The 22632-nt window shown below is 42.5% G+C and overlaps 1 protein-coding gene across 3 annotated transcripts in view; it reads right to left on the minus strand.

Moving 5' to 3' along the window:
- CEP85 (centrosomal protein 85) overlaps positions 1-15642 on the minus strand; it is a 31545-nt gene extending 15903 nt beyond the window's left edge. Inside the window, exons 1-4 of one of the 3 annotated variants that reach the window (XM_039232334.1) lie at positions 15517-15642; positions 10254-10329; positions 6835-6987; positions 525-1219 (exon numbers count right to left, since the gene is read on the minus strand). In XM_039232334.1, coding sequence (XP_039088265.1) covers positions 525-1219; positions 6835-6987; positions 10254-10308 — 903 coding nt within the window. In that variant the 5' untranslated portion in view covers positions 10309-10329; positions 15517-15642. Of the gene's footprint in view, positions 1-524; positions 1220-6834; positions 6988-10253; positions 10330-15119; positions 15200-15516 lie in introns of those variants that run through there. The other 2 variants (XM_039232342.1, XM_039232325.1) reach the window with 2 other exon arrangements.
- Positions 15643-22632: the final 6990 nt, after the last annotated feature.

Raw genomic sequence — 22632 nt, forward strand, 5'->3', positions numbered from 1 at the left:
AAGGAGAATGTGTCCTCCTTCTTTCCTTTCCACTCTTAAGCAGTACAAGGCCTTTTTTTTTTTTTTAAATACAAAATTGGTATAACAGAAGGAACACAGTAGTTCAGAGATAGTTTTTAAACCCTAGCTCTGCCACTTACCAGCTTTGTGACCCTGGACAGATTACTTATTCTAAGAACCTGGTAAATTTTTACACTTACCTCATCAAAGTGCTACAAAATTTAAATAAGATACTGTATGTGAAAGTCCCTAGCCTTGTGAGTGGTGCATAGTACATGGTACATAATCAGTGTTAATGTTATACTTTCTGGGGTCTTCTGTTGTAACCCTCTACTCTGGAGGACCTATCTGGTGTTTAATCAGACCACCAACATGGCATTCACAAGTCTTCATTTCCTATCTACAAACATTTTTCCTTTTTCTTACAAATGTTTTCTTTAGAATCAAAATTTGTTAGACAAAACCTATACAGTTCTGAGATCTGCCACAGAACCTGTGAAATCCAAGGGAAGAAGGGTCTCTACCTGCATTTGCTCCATCTGTAAACGAATCAACTCCAGCTGCTGTCGACACGTGCTGAGCTCACAAGATCGCTCACGGGGATGCCAAGGGTCAGGGTTTGGCTGCCACACCTGAGAGGGTATAGGCTTGGAGAAGCCAGGAGCAGGCTGGAGTCCCAAAGGGAGCACTCCACTGCTGTTAGGGTGAGGTCCATTCCGTTCACATACCACCCCACTGCCTGGTGCCTTCTTGGTCTCAGGCAACACTTTGTATAACTCCTTGTTTGTGTCGGCTCTTGGGTTGTGGAAGTGGACTTGGTAGTGGGGATCTGAATAAAAGGTCTCCATCACTGCCGACTGATTAAGGGTAGACTCCATACTGGGAATATCAAACTTCCTCACCTCTTCTTCTCTTTCATGGCCCACTGCCGGAAACCAGGACTGATCAATTCCATTTTCTCCAGTAGCACCACAAAGATACATGAAATCTCTAGATAAGCCTGGAGAACGTTTCATTGCACCAAGGTCTCCATTTCTTGTCATCCCCACACTTTCAGCCAGCCCCGACAAAGGGAGTTTGGAGGAAGAGGGTCCAGTAGATACAGAATTTGGCTTGGCAGGAGAGGTCCCCAAAGTAGAAGGTATCACATGGGCTGTTGGAATGGTTATGTGGCTTTTGATGGGCTGGAAAGGAGGGCTGCTACTTGAGCTACAAAAATCTGCAAAGAGAATAGTTTTCCATAAGTTAAAACTGAAAGAGGAAATTTTCTTGAGTATGGCTGCCACACCAGACATTCTCTGTCCTGAGACCAGGCAGAGTGGACACTATTATCACAAGTATCAGGCAGAAAGACAAGGCAGCCTAACTTCAAAGTACGTATTCTAGGATCTCAAATGCCATCCACAAGGTAAACCAACCAAAGGCAACACTGGCTTTACTTTTAACTTACATTCTGTCCTTTGTATATGAATAAAAATCTTGCCGGTCAACCAACAAAACTGAAAACTGAACTTTAAAAAAAAAAAAAAAATCACTTACTTAAGGGAAATGGCCTAGGTCTTACTCTTCTGGGAGGCGGGCAACTCTCAAGCTATAATCCGATCCAATAAAAATATCCTTTCCAAGGAAGGGCTGCCAAAATCCTCTGTGGCCTTCAAAAGCTTCCCAGAGAAGGTAAGCAATGAATCTAAACTATCCAAAGAAAAAGGCGCAGTGGATAGTGGTGCTCTGTATCCAGGACAGGGAGTACAGCATCTGAATCAGGATTCTATTCTCTCTCCCACGCACTAGACCTGACTGCCTGGATATGTGAAGTTATTCTTAGTAACTCTCAGGTTTCACTCCAGCACAGTGAGCACTCTCAAGTGGGTACACACTGAAATCCTCTATTTTTTATTTTGCTTTTCACTTCCTCCTTGTTTATATGACTGTGACTTTTCACTTTTCCTTTAGATTTGATTTATGTCTCCTTTAGCTCTTGATTGGTCTTGGGAGACAACTCTCTGATTAGCTCCGCTGCAAAAGGTTCACATTTCTGTTATTATTTCCAACTTTCAAGTACTACTCTGAGGAAGGCTACAGGGTCATAGAACTAATGTGCCAAGGAAGTGGACTGCAAACAAACAACAAGACAGAAATATTAGGAAACATACCTGTTAACTTCACCAGGAAAAACCTGAGGAAGGGGACAAGGAATAGAAATGTCTTCGTTTTTCAACTATGTCCAGTACTCTTTTCCAAGCCAAGCACATCTACCATGGAGAAGAGTGGACTACCAATTTAATTCATTTCTCTTTTTCCATCAACCAACACAGAAAACACCCAGCTAATGAGGACTGATACTATCACCTTTCCGAGAATTACTATAGATCGGCTACCATCTTCTGATATGGGTTTGTAAGCAGCTTTTTAAAAACATGAACATGCCAAATTATCCCATATCATGTATGGGATAAGGCAAAGTATCTAATTTCCTATACTTAGATGATCTTGGGGATATAAAAGGACATACTAAAAACAAAAACGAAATCAAAACAACAAAAGTAATTTCTGATAAACGTGTCTGCCTCTCAGGACCAAGGAAGAACATTTCAGAAGCAAAGGATAACAGTTTTTGATGTCCCATAACATAAACATAGGAATAGTCAACAGGGTTAAGGTAGACTGGTGGTGATAAAAACTTTCAAGGGTAGTAAGCTCTCCACTTGAAATACTCTGTTAACAGCATCATAACATCCACTCTCACCAAGGGTCTCTGCTCTCAAAGTATAACTATGGAACAGAAGACAGTGAGTTTGCAGCATATGAGGGGCTGCTATTACACTAAACTTTGTGACACTTCCTTCCATTCTCCGTCTACAGCACCACTCACTCTTAAGACTCACCAAATTCAGTTTTGAGCCCACAACTCCCAAAGTAGTAATGCCAAAACCAAAGCCAAGATGAAAGGTACCAAATGACCCAGGAGAATATGGTTTTCCTAATTTTCTAGTAGTGTGTTTCATCTATGGATAAAATAATAAAGTAAAATCTTGGGGCACTTGGGTGGCTCAGTCAGTTAAGTGTCTGACTCTTGATTTCAGCTCAGGTCATGATCTCACAATGGTGAGACGGAGCCACACACGTCAGGCTCTGCACTGACGATGTGGAACCTGCTTGGAATTCTTCCCTCAACCTCTTTGTCCCTCCCCAACTTGTGCCCTCTCACCCTCTCTCACAAACAAAACAAAACAAAACTTAAAAAAATTGAAAAATAAAAATAAAGTAAAATCTTTGTCAGCATTTGTCACTTACCTATTAGGTTTATCTATTTATAGTAAGGAACCTGCTGTGATTCTGATAAACTGCTATTAAATGTCAAATTACACCTTAAGTCTGGTTTGTATTTTGAAACAAACAGCAACACTTCTTTTCTTTTTTTTTTTTTTTAATATTTTTTATTTATTTCTAGGAGAGAGAGAGAGAGAAACAGCGTGAGCGGGGGAGGGTCAGAGAGAGAGGGAGTCACAGACTGAAACAGGCTCCAGGCTCTGAGCTGGCAGTCAGCACAGAGCCCGACGCGGGGCTCAAACCCACGAACCGCAAGATCATGACCTAAGTGAAAGTCGGACGCTTAACCGACTAAGCCACCCAGGCGCCCCTGCAACACTTATTTTCAAAAGGGCCACTTACCTTCTATAATTTTCAAAGGCTTTCAAAATTTAAAGTATGGGATATGTGATTTTTAGAGAGAAAAGTCTACAGTTCTCAGAATCATTGAGTTTTTGTCACTTTAAGGGTATTCGTATTTCTAAATCTCTCCTCTCAACAATACCCACTGCCCTGCTCTGCCCTCTCTCCTCCCCAATTCTAATACCTCTGCTTTCTTGGCAAGGGGTAGATTTCCCTATTGCTAAATCTTTTAAGTAGGCTTCATGCCCATTGCAGATCCCAATGTGGGGCTTGAACTCACCACCCTGAGATCAAGATCTAAGGTGAGTCAAGAGTCAGATGCTTGGGGCATCTGGGTGGCTCAGTCGGTTAAGCCTCCGACTTAACAAACTTAAAACACTTAAGTGTGGAAACAAAACCAAGCCTGTTTAAAGACGCAACAATGAAAAGAAAAAAAAGATGCAACAGTGAACTATATTTTATACCAGTCAAAAGGGTTGTCAACCGGGCTCCAAACAAAGCCAAGCTAGATTTATAAACAAAATGAATAAGGATTACGATAAAGACCATTGTACAAAGCTGTTTTGGCAGAAAAGACACTTGGATCCTTTAAAAAAACAAAAACTTCTGGACCAATGGCTTTGGTCACTACATCAAAGCTACGTGGCTCAGTCCGTTAAGCCTCCGACTTCGACTCAGGTCATGATCTCACGGTTTGTGGGTTCGAGCCCCACCATCGGGCTCTGTGCTGACAGCCAGCTCAGAGCCTAGAACCTGTTTCGGATTCTATGTCTCCCTCTCTCTCTGACCCTCCCCTGCTCATGCTGTCTCTCTCTCTCTCTCTCTCTCACAAATAAACACATATAAAAATTTTTTAATAAAAAATAAAAAAATAAAAATAATGCACTTTTATTCCAGAGGAATAAAAAGCATACAATCTGTGTAGCAATGTTTCTGAATGAAATAAAGTGCATCAATTCAATAGGCAGAATATCTAGACCACTGTTTGATTTTTAAAAGATTATTTAGTAAAAATTTAAAAAGTCTCATGACTGCACATGTAGATGAAACCTAGGGGTGCATGGATGGCTAAGTCAGTTAAGTGTCTGACTCTTGATTTTGGCTCAGGTCATGATCTCATGGTTCTTGGGATAGAGCCCTGCATTGGTTTCCACGCTGACAGAGTGGAGCCTGTTTGGGATTCTCTTTCTCCCTTTCTCTCTAACCTGCTCACATTAAGTGCGTGCACGTTCGCACTCTCTCTCAAAATAAATAAACTTAAAAAAAATTTTAAAACAAATATAATTCAAATCCATTTAATTCATCCACTTGGAGTGTACAATTCAATGGTTTTTACTATATTCAGTGTTGTGTAACCATCATGAAAATTACTTATTGAACACTTTATCACCACAAAAAGAAACCTCTTACCTTTAGCAGTCACATTCCACTTCCCCTAACTTCCCTAGCCTTAGGCAACCACTAAGTTATTTCCTGTCTCTATAGAATGGCCTATTCTGGACATTTCACATAAATGGAATCATACAATATGTGGCCTTTTGTGTCTGGCTTTATTTAGCATAAATGTTTTAAAAGTTCATCCATTTTGTAGCATATATTAGTACTTAATTTCTTTTCATTGCAGAATAATGTACTATTATATGGATATACTACATTCTATTCATCCATTCATCAGCTGATAAACATCTGGGTTATTTCCATTTTTTGGCTACTATGTATAATGCTGCTATGCTGTGAACATTCCTCTAAAGAGTTTATGTGTGGACATATGTTTTCATTTCTTTTGGGTGGGTAGGAGTAGAACTGTTGAGTCATAGGGTGACTCCATGTTTACCTTTTTGAAGATCTGCCAAACTGCTTTCCAAAGCAGCTACAACACTTTACATTCCCACCAGGGCTGTTTAGAGGTTCCAATTTCTTTGGATTCTCACTAACACTTGTTATTATCTTTTTGATTATAGCCATACTAATGGGTGTGACATCTGATAAAGTACTAAAGTGACTAGTTTTGGGACTTTAATCAAGTCATCTAAACACTTTGACATTCAGCTTTCTCATCTGTAAAATGGAAATAATAAAAAATTTTAGAGTTCTTAAAGACATTAATGAAAAATGCAGAAAAAATTTAGTATGGTATCCATCACAGAGTATTTAATAAATAGTTACTATCATGAGGTTCTCTGCTCTCTAAGAACTCATTATCTAAATGAAAAATAAATCTTTTCTAAATGAAAAAAAAATTGGGGCACCTGGCTGGCTCAGTTGGTAAAGCATGTGACTCCTAATCTAGAGGTTGTGAGTCTGAGCCTTACGTAGGGCTTACAGATTAAATAAATAAATAAATAAACTAAAAAGAAAAAAGAAAATGCTCTTGTAAAGTACTGTCTGGCAGTTATTACTCAATTTAAGTGCCCCCCCAAATGGCAGGTGCAATAAAGATACAAGATTGCAGAGAGGGAGATCAGTAATGGGTGGAAGGGATGGGAAGTCTTGTCAGACACTTTATTAGATTTTGAAATATAAGATCAGCATAGCTGGGAAGGGCGAGAGGAGGTGAAAACAGCACAAGTGGGCCCAGATTAAAGAAGGAAAGAGCTCAGGGGCATGTGGCTGGCTTGGTCGGTGGCATGTGCAACTCTTGATCTCAGTCCGTGTTGTGAGTTCAAGGCTCATGTTGGGTGTGAAGATTACTTAAAAAATAAAGTCTTAAAAAAAAAAGAAGGAAAGAGCTCAGATAGCCAAAAATAACAACAACAAAAGTTCTGTGCTTTTTCATAACATAGTAAAACACCACACTTAGAAATATGTCTGAATGGGTGGGATAAGACCATATCACAGAACTAAGAAAGGCCTCTGAAGTTCACCCTCCAAGTAACAGAAGCAGTTGAGGATTTACAGGAAAGGGAAACTTTTAGAAATTAGCGTGGCTGTAGAGGGAAACACTTGAGGCCAAGAAACCTACTAGAAAGTTGTTTGAAACAGGACAAATGGTGAAAACTGAGAGGAAAGGACCAGTTGTAAGAAACATGGAGTAAGAAAAATCAAGCAAACTCCTTGACTGAAGGGACTGAGTTATGAATATTCTGGAAATGACAGTACACCTGGAACACAATGTGAAAATGACAACACATATCGGTAATCAAAACATTAATCCACACTTACCCTCTGCAATGTCTGAGCATGATGTGCCAATGGCTGTGTCCCCACTGTCAGCTACACTTGAACAGCGGCTGAAGCGACTCCGAAAAGCCTCTGAGATAACTGGGGTCTGCCATTCAGTCCCGAGAGAACTGCTCTTTTGAATTACACCAGAACCTGAAAGAAGTGTCATTTCCCACCTTTAGTGTGAACCAGCTGATATAACCCCCACAAAACTGTTTACGTAAATCACTTAAAAAAATTTTTTTAATGTTTATTTATTTTTGAGAAAGAGACACACAGAGTGTGAGTGGAGGAGGGTCAGAGAGACAGGGAGACACAGAATTTGAAGCAGGCTCCAGGCTCTGAGCTATCAGCACAGAGCCTGACACAGGGCTCGAACCCACTAACTGTGAGATCATATCTTGAACTGAATTGGATGCTTAAGCGACTAAGCCACCCAAGCGCCCCTACAGAAGTCACTTAAACCTATAGAAAAACAGCAGCACCCTACCCTTCTCTCTCCTGTACCTATTTCAGTTACTCTGAGTTAGTTAATTTTATTTTTATGTTTTTATTTTTGAGAGAGAGTGCCAAGTAAGGGAGAAGCAGAGAGAAGAGGAGACAGAATCTCCACGCGGAGCATGGAGCCCAATGCTGAGCTCAATGTCACGACCCTGAGATCATGACATGACCTGAGCCTAAATCAAGAGTCCAATCAACTGAGCCACCCAGGTGCCCTTGAGTTAGTTAATTTTAAATCGAAATAGCAGGAAAGTTGAGAATGTTCACAGACAGAAATAAGACTTACCAAGAACCCAGGAGTACTGGGATGGAAAACAATACTATTTAATAGTAGCTACTGCCATTTTTTGAAACCTAGAAGCCTTAACACATTATCAACATGATCTCTTCTTACTTACTGCACAGTATCATTGCCCCTATTTTACAATGGATAGGGCTGAGATTTGAACCCAAGTTGTTCAAATCTCCACATTCTTTCCTTTTACAGGGCTGCTTTTGGCACTCTTCAGAGTGCCAATGTGTAGTCTACACAAGGCAGGGTGGCTTACCATCCCTGTTCACTATAAAAGCCAGTAGCAGCCTTAACTCCCTCCTACCATCACTGTGAAACCTGAAAATACCCCATATGTTTCCAAATGCTCCCTACGGTAACAGGCAGTCCAGTCTCTTGATGGAAATCATTGCTTGACTGAACGAGGGTACCCTGTGGGCAGGGTGAATCCAGATCAAGGTAAGTCTTGAAAGTGAATCTGAAGAGTCTAAGACTTTGAGTGCAATGCAAAGAAACCACTAAAGTTTCTGAGTGGGTAAGACAAAACAAGACTGATGGGATTTATTTAATTCTATTAGCTTGCTATTTAAAGGCCAGTAAGTAGAAAGTATTCAATAAATAATCTGCTAGTATTTATTGTTAAAAAACCACTAAGTTTCGAAACTGTATCTGATGATCCATGTAAAAAATCAGACAAAAAGTAAATGGTGTCTCTATCCATTTAAAGCGTCAGAATTTGAGTTGAAATCAGAAAATAAGGTTCTACACACGCTTTGATTTAGTGGGAAGCAAATGATATTTCAACCTAAACCACCTTACTCTCTTATTCCAATTTTAGTGCTTCTCTCATCTTTTCACCCACTTTCTTCCAATTTTGCTATATTTCTGCTTTCTACTGAAGGCACCCTAACTTTCTCCAAGGATTCGTCTTAATTCTTTGGGTCACAATGGACTACCTAGTTTAAAAGAATTTATATACATGCAGTAATCTGTAATAATCTTTCATAGAATATATACCCAACAATCAGAGCTGATCAGCATAAGGTTAGCTGGTGTTACTATCTGTACTAAGTGTAATTCTAGCTAAAAAGAAAGTAATCTGACTTCTTGATGAGTCTATATGGTGTTCTCTCTCTCATTCACATACAATTTGCCTGGCACTTTGAAATAAAGAAAATTGATTAAGAGCCTCTATTACCATCTTCCTGGGCTCTTACTGGAAACCACTTCTTGTTACTACTACTAATCTTCCATTCTTTACCAGTACCGTTTTTCCATCTGCTCACTCCATACATCAATTCTGAAGAGATATTTTCTAAAATATAAATTTATTTTGATATAGGTATAGATGCTTATGCTTACTGCAAAGTTCAAATTTGAAAGCAAAATTTTTATTGTGTTATGTTACATGTCCTATCACCAGCACCTTCATCAAAATATTAAGACCATTATTAATTGAATGAGGGATTACTAAAGACAAAGCCATCAGAAGAGCAGAGAGTTTTGTTAGAAATTGCCACATCCCAAAGACGTTTGTGTTATACACATAACCGTCATAAGAAATTGTACAATCCTGCCAAACAATGTGTGGCATAAATCAGATGATGAATAAATATTTGCTGAATGAATCTTGAAATGATTCAACAAACCCTTTTTAAAACGCTTAATCTATGCAAGGCAGCAGGCCTAGAAGAATACAACAAATATCTAACAAATGTCTGCTGTAAGGCACTGTGGTATTTTAAAGTTAAATGAAGCATATCCTGGGGTGCCTGGGTGGCTCAGTCTGTTAAGCGTCTGACTTTGGCTTGAGTCATGATGTAGCATTTTGTGAATTTGAGCCCCACATCAGGCTCTGTGCTGACAGCTCGGAGCCTGGAGCCTGCTTCAGATTCTGTGCCTTCCTATCTCTCTGTCCCTCCTCCCTCCCCACCCCGCTCGCTCTCTGTCTCTCTTTCTCTCTCAAAAATAAACATTAAAAAAAAAATTCAAAGAAAAAAATAAAGCTGAATAAAATGTACCCCTTTCTTCATAAATACCCCAGGATTCAAAAAGTTATTTTTCTATATTACTTCTTCTTTGAATATACCATATCTACTTAATATGTTTATTGAGTATGTATATGTATATTCATATATTTATACATGTTTAATGTACTTAACATATCCACTTAGTGTATCTCCTGAGCTTTCAAAATCTTCAATCCACTCCAAAGATAAATTCCTGAGTCTCTAGTGACAACATAACTGAGACTGTAGGCATCCAAGAAGAATTCCAATCTTTGTGGGCTAGCAGATGACTGACCCACCCACAGGACTACAAAGACAACATAGAACACAGTAATTTATGCTGTGTTTTTCTGATTTCAAATGGAACTATGTGCCAAAGTCATTCTGTTCCTTCATGTGTCCTCCCCTCCCAAACAATCACGTGGTCATGTTGGAAGCCACGTAGGACCAGAGATAAAGAGCTGTTCTCTTGGAGAGGACTGTTTTTCTATTCAATATAGTCTCATGTTATTTTTGTTCTTTTAGTATTGGCATTTCAGTGAATGCTTGTTTGCTGAATGTTTCCTTTAAAGGAAATCTCTGTTGTGGAATAACAGAGCAAAGGTCAGAACTTAGCCCAGAAAACTTTGACTACTCACCTGGTGATGTAGCATGAGAGATCCTATCACTTGGGTATTTCTCCTGCATGGCCATCAACACAGTTATTTGAGCCAACTGTAGAATGAAGGAATAACCAGTCATATCTCTCCATTACTTTTAATTCCCTGTAACTCACATTCAGACCAAACTGTCAAAACAACACAGAATAGTCCTCCACCTGTTTTAGTCCTAAAAATATTTTTTAAGGCAAAGAAATTCCCAATACTTCTTCCTACTTCTCTTCCTAAATTAAGGAATAGAAAATCTAGAACCAAATAGAGATTCCCAATACTGATCCTATATGGTCCTAGAACCCCTCAGTTGCTGCAAAATTAAAAATATTTTTAAAATGTTTATTTATTTTGAGAGAGCAAACATGAGCAGGGGAGCGTCAAAGAGAGAGGGAGAGACAGAATCCCAAGCAGATCCTGCGTCGCCAGCACAGAGCCAGAAGTGGGGCTTGAACTATGAGATCATGACCTGAGCTGAAACCAAGAGTCACCCAGGCACCCCAAATATAATATTACTTTTATTTATTTTTTTAAGTTTATCTATTTGAGAAAGGAAAACAGAACACATGAGTGGGGGAGGGGCACAAAGAGAGGGGGAGACAGGGAATCCCAAGTAGGCTCTGTACTGTCAGTACAAGGTCCAATGTGGGGCTCAAACTCACAAACTGTCGGATCATGACCTGAGCTGAAGTCAAGAGCCGGATCTCAACCAACTAAGCCACCCAGGCACCTCTAATATTACTTTAATTAACAAACTTTGGGGGTGCCTGGGTGGCTCAGTTGGTAAAGCCAGTTGGTTAAGCGTCCAACTTGGGCTCAGGTCATGATCTCATGGTTCGTGGGTTCGAGACCTGCGTCAGGCTCTGTGCTGACAGCCAGCTCAGAGGCTGGAGCCTGTTTCAGATTCTGTGTCTCCTTCTCTCTCTGACCCTCCCCTGTTCATGCCGTCTTTCTCTCTCTCAGAAATATATAAAACATTAAAAAAAAAAAAAAAACACTTTGCCATCGATTTTCTTAGCCAAGGAAACAGGACAGGGGAGTGGGGTGGAAAAAGAACTAAATAACCAAACCAACAGTGGAGTATTATAGCTTCAGTTATGATTAACATAAATTCCCCTCTTCCTCCACTAATGAAAACTAGTCATATGATTCACAATTAGACAGAATTTGGGGCGTCTGGGTGGCTCAGTTGGTTAAGCATCTGACTTCGGCTCAGGTCATGATCTCACGGTTTGTGGCTTCGAGCCCCACATCAGGCTCTGTGCTGACTGCTAGCTCAGAACATGGAGCCTGCTTCAGAATCTGTACCTCCCTCTTTCTGACCCTCCCTGCTCATGCTCTCTCTCTCTCAGAAATAAATAAAACATTAAAAAAAATTTTTTTTTAATTAGACAGATTCTTGGTAATAAGCAGAACTTCCAATTCTCAGCTGGGAACATGAGATTTTCTTCCCATTTCCCCACTTCTTAAAACTATTTACATTTATTCTAATGGTAGGCCGTGAGAAATCAGAATTCTGATTACTTTCTGTGTAAACAAAAGCTTTAATTAACTGTAACTAAAATTAGGAAATAATATCTTACTTTTGAATAGTATTTGAGAGGCATGGCAGTACAGGGAAGTGGTTCAGAGTATGCACAAGTGATCAGACAGCTTGAGTGTGAAGTCTGACTTATCAATTAGCTGTGTAACTTTGGGAAAATTTCTTAATATCTATATGCTTCAGTCCCTTCATATAAAAATGAGGATAAAAACAGAACTTAATGCATGCTAATTCAGTTAGAATTAACTCACAACAGCATCTGACACATATTAAGTGCTTAATTACATTTTTAATATTATTACTTGGCAGTTTATGTCAATAAAAAAGAGGTACATCGTGTCCCCTGGAAGATAAAGTATGAATTTAGGATCTGAATTTATAAGAGCTCCCAAAGAGTTTGAAACAAACTCAGTCACTAGATCACAGTTCTTAAGAGGTAAATTCAACTTTGAAGAGAAAACAAAGGCTATACTGATACTACTTCTCTAATATGCTTTACTGACCCCTATAGTTTTCTCTTAGTAACAACAATCCAAACCCTCACTTACTCACTGCATCAACATTAATGGTACCATTCCCTGAAGTCCCAGGTCTTCACAAAGAGATTGTTCAGTAAAAATTCAACATATGGCTATTACTATTTAGTGTGCTAAAGGTGACCCAGAAGGATTTTATTATCTGCCTAATAGTGATATCAAATGGCCAATATCAAAATCCTTTTCTTCACTCATTTCTTTAAAGTATAACAAAACGGTTGTAGGCCCATTGGATTCTGAGACCTTTCCAAATTCAGAAGAGTTGAAAATAGGATGACAAAAGAACTCTCAATTAAAGAGTTACTCTAGGGTCAGCTGGGTGGCTCAGTCAGTTGGGTGTCCAAATTCAGCTCAGGTCATAATCTCGTGGTTTACAAGTTTGAGCCCCACAGTGGGCTCTATGCTGACAGGTCAGAGCCTGGAGCCTGTTTCAGATTCTGTGTGTCTCTCTCTCTGCCCCTCCTCTGCTTGTGCTAGGTCTCTCTCAAAATAACATTTTGAGGAAAAACACTTAGAAATTTTTATTTAATAAAATAATTTTTTAAAAAAATTACTCTATAACTCAGCAATTCCACTCCTAAGTATATGGTCAAGAGAAACAAAACATAAGTTCACACAAAATCTTGTATATGAATGTTCCTAGCAGCATTATTTATAATAGCCAAAAAGAAAAAACTAAAATGTCCTTCAAATGATGAATGGATAAATTCCATTTAACTTTTTTTTTTGATTATTCCATTTATATGAAATGTCCAGAACTGGCAAAACCACATCGACAATAGATTAGTGGTTGCCAAAAACTAAGAGGAAGATGGTGGGGTAATGGGGAGTGACTGCTAATGGGTATGGGGTTTCTTTCCAGGGTGATGAAAATCTCCTGAGATTAGATAGATAATGATGGCTGCTCAACCTTGTGAGTATACTAAAACCACTGAATTGTACACACGTAAAATTGAACTTTATTGCATGTAAATTATAACTCAATTAAAAAAGGAACTCCCACCAGAATCAAAACAGTATGGAAGAGATCATTCTTGACTTTTTCCTACTAAGTTCAGAAGTAGATGAGCTATTGGTGGAAGCTTTTAGGATCATTTGAAGGAGATAAAGATTTCCCATGATACAAGTGAGAGAAATGAATGTACAAGAAGTAAATAACCAAATACACAGACAAGAAAGGTAGGAGTGAATGGAAGCAGAGAGAAAAAAAAGCACCCAACATTGGTGGTTTCTATCTTCTAAACCCTTTAAACTACTTAAGTATTTATTCATATAACAAATTTAATATGTATTCAGTACTTCCTCCCCACCAGGCACTGTGCTAAACACTCTATAGGTATCATGTCTTATGTTTAATGCTCATATCAAACCTATGAGGCAGTTCCTATTATTATCCTCATTTCATGGATGAAAAAACAAAGGTTTACAGAGGTGAAGGTCATACAGCGAGAAGAGGCTTCAAAGCCAGGACTGTTCTCTAATGCTACAATTAGAGTCTAGTTAGCAATTTTTCTGTGTGTGACAAAAAGAAATAAAGGAAGTTGCTAAGGCCCCACAAGTTAGGAGTTTCTGCTTCAGACCCAGCCAGATCTGCAAGCCCCAAAGAAGTCAGGAGCAGGGACAGAGCGTACGGTTTCTTCACTTTGCTCCTGGTCACCAACCAGGCTCTCTTTCCCAAGGCGCTATCCAAGAGTTAGGTTTCGACTCTTCTATTTCTCTCCTTAAAGAATTATAATCTTAGTGTGGAATGTCACACTTGGCAGCTGCTGAGAACCACAAGACAGGAAAGGATGTGAAAGGATACACAGCCGACACAAGCACAGGAAGAATCTCACACCATCAGAGAGCCCGGGTGGCTCTGTCAGTTGAGTCTCCAACTCTTGCTTTCGGCTCAGATCATGGGCTCACCATTGCTGGATCGAGGCCTGCATCAGGCTCGGCACAGAACCTACTTGGAATTCTCTCCCCCTTGTGTATGTGCGCGCTCTCTCTCTCTCTCTCTCTCTCAAAATAAACATACATTTAAAAAAATCTCACACCATCACACTACTTTCGTGACCATGATCATATTAACCCAGACCTAAAGAAAGAGGCTGCCTTTACAGAGTCCTGAGAAAAGGACTTTGGGCAAGTAATGAGGAACCGTTATCTTAATCACCCTGGTAAATCATAAGTCCTCCTGACCTAGCACACAGTATTCATTCAATTCATCCACCAAAATGTATTGAGTGCCTACTATTCGCCTGGCTCTGCCCTGGCAATATACTAGTGTAAAAGACAAACAGGGTTCTGATCCTCCTGTCCGATCGTGTACTAAGTGCTCAATACCCTCTGTTAAACAAACACGCTGTAAACCACTAAACTTGGGGTTCATCCAAAGCACCAGCTCCTGCTCGCCTAAGAGCAGGGTTCCGAACTCCGGATGCTCCTGACATTTGCAGTCAGATAAGGGTTAGGGGGCGCGGGGGGATGTCCTGTGTACAGGTTAGTGGCATCTCTGTTTTCTAGATATTAGGAGCAATCCCCGAGCTAGGGAACTGAAAATGTCTCCAGACGTTGTCAAACATCCCGTGGGGAGCAGAGTCGGCTCGAAACTCTAGCCTGGCGCCTTCGCACGAGCTGTCCGTTCCCCAACCGTAACTCTCTATTCATCCTTTAAGCCTCAGCCCCAACCTCGCTTCCTGGCGAAGGGCTCCCGGCCCTCTCGGACTACACCGGCGCCTGGTGCTTAGTGCTCGGGGAGTATTTAATCAGCCCACACCACTGAGTGCTAACCGAGTCCATCACCCGAATAATGTCGCCTCTTCTCCCGGGGCTGTGGGCTGCGTGAAGGCAAGCAACGTGCTTCCCGCCGTCCCGCCGGCGACTGGCACGGGGCCTACCCTTTACGGAGGTAAAGCAACTGCCGAGAAGTGAATGATGGAGAAAAGACAGGCGAAGAGGGCGGGGAAGCGAGCAAGTCGCGAGGGGGCGTGTGCGGGGCGTTATTTTAGGAAGCCCGGCGGGTGAGAGACCCAGAGAGTACGGCTTAGCGGCTCCGCGCATGCGCCTCGCTCTCTTGCGGCCCCCGAAGCGGGCAGGTCAGGAGTGTTTCTGGGGCTCCTTCCGGGCGCCCCAAGGTGGGGCGGCGTCTGTCAGGCCGTCAAGGGCTCCCGAGGGGAGGAGGACTTACGTGGGGCCGAAAGCGGGCGGCGAAACCTCTCACCCAGAGACGCCGACTGCGGCCACCACGTCAGCCGCAGGCACCAGTCCCGTCCCTCGGCTAGCCTAACGGCCGTTACACGCCCGCCAAGCCGCGCGCCTCAGAGCGCGCGCCGCCCCGCTCACGCCCCTTTCTGCCTGCCTGAGGCCAATCAGGAGTCGGGCCGCGCCGGTGTCCCGCCTCTGCACGCTGCGCTCGGCGCCGGGAGCGGACGGATCTCTCTGCGCATGACCCCGCCACCCTTCGGCGCCTTCTGCCCTGCCCCTAGCCAGGTCTCGCCCGTGGGCGGAGCCCTCCGGACTCAGGTCTGAAGTGACTTGCTGGGCTTGGGCGGATCGAGAAGCTGGATGGCCGGGAAAATCTTTCGGGAACCCCTGCCCCCCAACTGGTCCCACCCTTCTCCCATTCCCCACTACCTATAAGTGGTTCCACCTGATATAAAGCAAAGTGTCACGTTGTGGTCTGGAATTAGAGTGTGACCTGGGTCACTGCTTTGTCAGAGTTAGGGGTCAGTCTGGGGTTGGGGGTGGGCGTGAGGGGGTCAGGGCTTGGGCTGGGTTAGGGTCGTGAGTGGTCAGACTGTGACCAGGACTCAGGTTGGTAAGTAGCTAACAGATCGATCTTGCCTCCCTACCCAAACTCCGTCCCCAGGAAAAGAACTAAGTTTATTTGCGTTAATATATACTTAAGAATCAGACCGGGGAATTGTTAAAAGGAGGAACAAAGCCATCGGCCAAAGGATAGTGAAAATTTCCAGGCTTCTGGAAACCTGACTTGGGAGGGAGAGGCATTAAAACGCTGGGATTTCGTAACTTTGAAGAATCATACTTAAAATTACTCGATCAAATTCAGTCTAGAGTTAGGACTCTGGGGAGATGCTCCATCCCCACCCAGGTCTTTTATTATAACATTTTAAGGTAAGACTATAGAAGGCATAAGATAGATTTAGTGGATAATGAATCTGGGTATGATGTGGTAGATGCATTTAGGGGGTATTCTCTGAAATTAGGACCAGAAGCCTTTCTTAAAACCAATAGTAAGGATAGGTGTCTAAATGAATAAATTTGTGGACTGGTGGGTAGGAAGTAGACAAATGGGTGGTGGAAACATCTACTTGGTTGCTTCTATTTCTTTTGTGGAAAACATCTGTGAAGAGGGAGGGGAAGGACATACAGAGGACTGAGAAGAACAGAGTATTTGAAGAGCTGATGCAGAGAATGGAAGACAAACCTAACTAGAAACATAGTGGAAGTGCTGAGATTTAAATTTACAAATGGCCAATAGTGCATTTGTACAGTTTTCTCGATGGATATCTGTTTGTTTGGGTTTTTTTAGATTTTATTTTTAGGGGTACCTGGGTGGCTTGGTTGGGTAAGCGTCTGACTCTTGATTTCAGCTTGGGTCATGATCTCACTGTTGGTGGGTTCCGGCCCAGGGTCAGTGTGGAGCCCACTTGGAGAGTCTCTCCCTCCTCTCTCTCTCCCAGTCTACCCCATTTGCTCTCTTTCTCTCAAATAAAAAAATAAACTTAAAAAAAAGATTTTATTTTTAAGGAATCTCTACACCCAGTGTGGGGCTCAAACTTACAACCTGGAGATCAAGAGTCAAACGCTCCACCTTGACTAAGCCGGCCAGGTGCCCTGGATATCTGTATTTTAAAAGTAACTCCATTATTGGGGCGCCTGGGTGGCTCAGTCAGTTAAATGCCAACTTCGGCTCAGGTCATGATCTCACAGTTCGTGTGTTCCTGCCCCGTGTCGGTCTCTGTGCTGACAGCCAGCTCAGCGCCTGGAGCCTACTTCAGATTCTCTATCTCCCTCTCTCTCTCTCTCTGACCCTCCCCTGCTCATGCTGTCTCTCTCTCACACACACAAAAATAAATAAAAAACATTAAAAAATTTTAAAAAGTAACTCCATTATCATACTACTAATTTTCAAATGTGAATGAGTCTTCATATTTTAACTAAGATTAGATGTTAATTTCAGAAACTTCACAGTTTTTAGATATGAGATATTCTTAAATTTTCAGTTTATTATTTTAAAAAGACCTGGGGGTCCTGGGTGGCTCAGTCAGTTGAGCGACTGGCTCTTGATTTCGGCCTGAATCATGATCACGTAGTTTGTGGGTTCAGATCCCGTATGGAGCTCAGGTGCTGGCAGTATGGGGCCTGCTTGGGATTCTCTCTGCTCCTCCCCTGCTCATTCTCTCTCTCTCTTTCTCTCTCAAAACAAATTTTTAAAAGAGACTTGCTGCAAATTTAATAAAATTTGGAACTATCACCTGAGTGAATGAAGAGTTGGCCAGATATGTCCCACCCCAGCTTAATCGAAGAAAATAAGGAAATAAACTAACTGCACCTTAGCTGTAATCATATCATTAGAACTACTGCTTTTGCATGCATTCGTGTTGTCTAGTGGCTTATTTTATAAGCATCTATTGTTAACACAGCACAGAGCCTTCTTTCATGTGGTCAGCTAAGTATAGTTTAAGCTCAGTAGTTTCTTTGTTTACTTAATTTTGTTTCATTCTATTTTTTTTGCAGATATTTAAGCATAGCACAATCAGTAATATTTTATCTTCTTCCTTCAGGATTTATATATATATATATTTAATTTTGTTTTAATGTTTATTTCTTTTGAGGGAGAAAGAGATGGAGTGTGAGCAGGGGAGGGGCAGAGAGAGAGGGAAACACAGAATCTGAAGCAGGCTCCAGGCTCTTAGCTGTCACCACAGAGCCCGACATGGGGTTTGAACTCATAAACCACAAGATCATGACCCGAGCTGAAGTCGGATGCTTAACTGACAGAGCCACCCAGGCACCCCAGGATTTATATATTTTTTAAATGTTTATTTATTTTGAGAGAGAGTAGGGGAGGGGCAGAGAGGGAGAGAGAGAGAATCCCAAGCAGGCTCTGCACTGCCAACACAGAGCCCAATGTGGGGCTTGAACCCCCAAATTGAACCATTAGACATGCCCGAGCCAAAATCAAGTCAGACAATGGACTAACCCACCCAGATGTCCCACCTTCAGCATATATTTTCAATAAGGTGAAAAGTTAATGTCTTCACCATAAGGTCTATTTAAATAGTCTACTCCAAAATAAATAGTCTACTAGTGAATATGAATTCCCAATGAAATGTACTTACTTGCATGCTGATTTAATAAATGTGTGACTTTCCAGGTGCCTGGGTAGCTCAGTCAGTTAAGCGGCTAACTTCAGCTCAGGTCGTGATCTCATAGTTGGTGAGTTTGAGCCCCATGTCGGCTCTGTGCTGACAGCTCAGAGCCTGGAATCTGCTTCAGATTCTGTGTCTTCCTCTCTTTGCCCCTCCCCACTCACACTCTGCCTCTCTCTCTCAAAAATAAATGAACATTAAAAAGTTTTTAAATAAATAAATAAATGTGTGACTTTGGCGTGCTTAAAATAATATGGAGGCTCCTGGGTGGCTTAGTTGGTTGAGTGTCCAACTCTTGATTTTGGCTTAGGTCATGATCCCAGGGTTATGGGGTCAAACCCCACATCAGCCTCCATGATGAGCATGGAGCCTGCTTAAGATTCTCTCTCTGCCTTTCTCCCTCGCTTGCACACACACCTTCTCTCAAATTTTTAAAAATTAAAATTAAAAAAATAATGTGGATTGATCATCTGATTTAATTTTTTAGGAGCTATTAAAGCATTAAATGACAAGAAAATTTGTTGCAAATGAAATGTTAAGACTGTTGAATTTGACTTTATTTAACGGCTTTTTTTGGGGGGGAGGGAGCACAATTGCAGGGGAAAGGGACAGAGAGAGAGAATCCTTTTTTTTTTTTTAAATTAATTTGAGAGTGAATGAGGGGGGAAGAGGGGTAGAGAGAGGGGAGAGAGAATCCCTAGCATGCAGAGCTCAGTCTCATGAACTGTGAGATCATGGCCTGAGTCGAAATCAAGAGTCGATGTTCAACCAATTGAGCCACCCAGGAGCCCCAAGACTGTTAAATTTAACTGTCATCGTTTGTACCAAAATACCTTCCCAAGAAATTAATTCCCAAAATGGTCACAGATATCAAAAGTATTTCAAAAACAACAAAAAGAGGCACAAGGACCATCTTGTGATTTTGTGAAAGCCCATCCTGTCTCCTGGTCCACATCACCTGCTTCCTGCACTCAGCTGTCCTTTTTTTTTTTTTTTTTTTTAATGTTTATTTTTGAGAGAGAGAGACAGAGTGTGAGCAGGGAAGGGGCATAGAGAGAGGGAGACACAGAATCCGAAGCAGGCTCCAGGCTCTGAGCTGTCAGCACAGAGCCCGAGGCAAGGTTCGAACCCATGAGCTGTGAGATCACAAACTGAGCAGAAGTCAGACACTCAACCAACCGAGCCACCCAGGCGCCCTTCAGCTGTCCTTTCTGTAAAATCAACAACTGTGTCTTGTGACGGTTTACCACAGGAACTGGTACATAGTAGGTTCCAACCCATTTTTGAATGGATACATGAAGCCAAGGGCTAGAGTTGGGGGAGATATCTAGGCAGGATTTTATCTCGGCATCAAGCCTATCACCACCAGAATAAAGGCAACCATCTAGGCTCCTGCAGGAAGGAAACAAAGGATTACAAAAAGGGTTCAGTGGATTTGGGAGCCTAGGAAACTTTTTTAGGCTTAGATATTCCACTTTGGGGGATTATTTAGTAATCCACTTATGCATTCTATCAACAAGGCTTTCCGGGACCCACTGTCCTGATGGACAGTCCCCCCCTTAAACTGGGGGCGAGGCAGATGGAGTACAGGGATGAAATGTACTCTAGTTCGAGGTGGACCCCACTCATCCCCCCTCACTTATTACTTGCCTGCCCTACCCCCCTACTCTAAGTCATTTCTGCCTAGTCTTGGGTTCTGACAAAGTGTAAAGCTCTAACAACAACCCACAATGACAACTCTGGAAGCTGAGACTCCAAGAGGGTAATTGACTTCTCCCAAGTCACACAAAATTGAGCAGAGACAGGATCCAAGACGAGCACCAGTCAGAACCCAGTGTGCACACCCAGACCCCGGTGCGCCCGCCAGAATTTCACACCAATCCCTGTGTACCAACCTGCCTAACACGTGCTACTGGAGGCATTGGACTCTGAAACCACATAGAAGGAAAGATATGTTTGAGGAACCATCCTGACAGGACTCCCAATGTTGCATCAAGATTGACCCTTTGTTGAAGCTGGGCCTCACAATGGTGTGATGATGAGCCTTCTGCCTTTACTAAGAACGGACTTCCGAAGATAGGCTTTCCCATGAGGGTCGGAGTTTTGGAGGACTGTTAGGAAAGAAGAGACTGCTCCAGACCAGCAAGGAGGATACACGAAAGTAGTCTGGCACAAGGGACAAACAGACTAGAAGAAGAGTGAGCTGGTATGGGAAGAGAGGTTGGGAGTGGGAGGAGAGGAGTAGAAATTGAATGAGAACATGATCCGTGAGGAGAGGGGACCCCTTCTGCGCAGAGGAGAAACTGAAAGGATATAGGTTTGGGCAGGATATGGACCTGGCTTAAGAGAGGAGTGTGAGGATGTGAAGGTAGGAGGGGTCTCAGAGCAGGTCAGTGGGATGCCTTGCAAGAAGAGTCGGAGAGGCCCCTAAATGACCTAGTTACGGCTAATCCGGATGGGCCCCCGAACACCACCCAGCCAGCGCCGCTATTCAAGCGCCCTTGCACCGGAATCTCCCAGGCTCGATTTCTCCCAGGTGAATTCTGCCTACAGGTCGGTGAGGGACAGAAGCAAGCCTGAAGGTAGCGAGGTCCCTCCCCGCCCCAGCCAGGGCAGGCCTTTGCGGGAGACTCCGGGGAGCCAGCGGCGTTCCCCCAAATCCCGTCCCTTCGTCAATCCACTGGACCCTTGCTCCACAAGCCCCGCCTCCTGTTCCTGCCCCTGGCAGGGTAGACCAATCCCTAACACCACCATCCTCCAGGCCCCGCCATAGTCCCGCCCCCAGGATGGCAGCATTGGTATATTGCAAGGCATCTGGCTCCAGTGGGCCGCCCCAGCGGCGCCAGGCGTAGGCTGTAGCGACTGCCAGGACACCTTCCCAGGACTGCCCCCTCACCGCCTGGCAGGGGTGTCCCTCCCTCTTGTTACACAGGGTCACTCGGCTGCCTAAGTAGAACGTGTCACTGGTCACGAAGTGGAACAGGTTGAAGGCCAGCGTGAGGCCCCGTTGGCCCGCAGGCCTCCGAGCGGCCGGTAGCTGACTGGGGAGCTGTGGGGAGAGGCTGCAGTCACTCACTGTTAGCAGTCCTGGCTTGGGCCAGCGGTGTGGACGGACAAACATTGATTTCCCCCTTTTCGCTTGTGCTGTTTGAGTGTAGATGCTTCGTCTCGTACTGAGAATATTACGTGCATTATTTGATTCAGACTCACACCAATCATAGGAGGAAGACTATATACTTTTGCCTCTTCTCCTTTTTCTCTCTCCCTTTCTCCTCTGACTCCTTTCTTCCCTCCCTCTACTTCTTCTCTTCCTTCCTTCCTTCCTTCCTTTCCATCTTTTCTTTCCCACTGTGTTTTTGTTTCTTCTCCTTCCCTTCTCTTCACTGTTATTATTTTGATAGTGTGGTGGTGGTAATTCATGGCAAGATATCTTTTACTTTGTCTTAATTTTGTTTGTTTTTCTAAGGCTCTCCTTTCAATAAATTTTTGCTTGGCTGGGCATAGTTTATCAGTGATCACTTGTTAGCAATAATTGCTCCAAATTGAGAAAAGAAACTTCAGTTTACAGGCAGTATAGGGATTAGTGGCAAATTCTGATAGACATAGAAAATTCTGAGCTAAGGGATTAGGAGCTAATGGTCTGAACTGTCCATGCTATTGTCATAGTGACTTTTTTGAGGTGACAATGACTTAAACGTAACCCCTTCAATACAAGTAGTAATATTTGGATAAGCCTGTGCTGTAGATTCCATGGTGGAAAGAAATTCTTACTATATATAGGTTCTGTTCTAGGTCCTTGGGAGAATTAGGGAACATGAGTGAACAAAACAGACCAAAACCTCCTGTTCTCTTGTGGGTAAGGGATGACAGACAGTAAAATAACCTAATTTTTAAGAACGCAAATAATC

The sequence above is a fragment of the Hyaena hyaena genome, unplaced genomic scaffold, assembly GCF_003009895.1.
Source record: "Hyaena hyaena isolate Hyena2069 unplaced genomic scaffold, ASM300989v1 scaffold_3, whole genome shotgun sequence".
Lineage (NCBI taxonomy): Eukaryota > Metazoa > Chordata > Mammalia > Carnivora > Hyaenidae > Hyaena > Hyaena hyaena.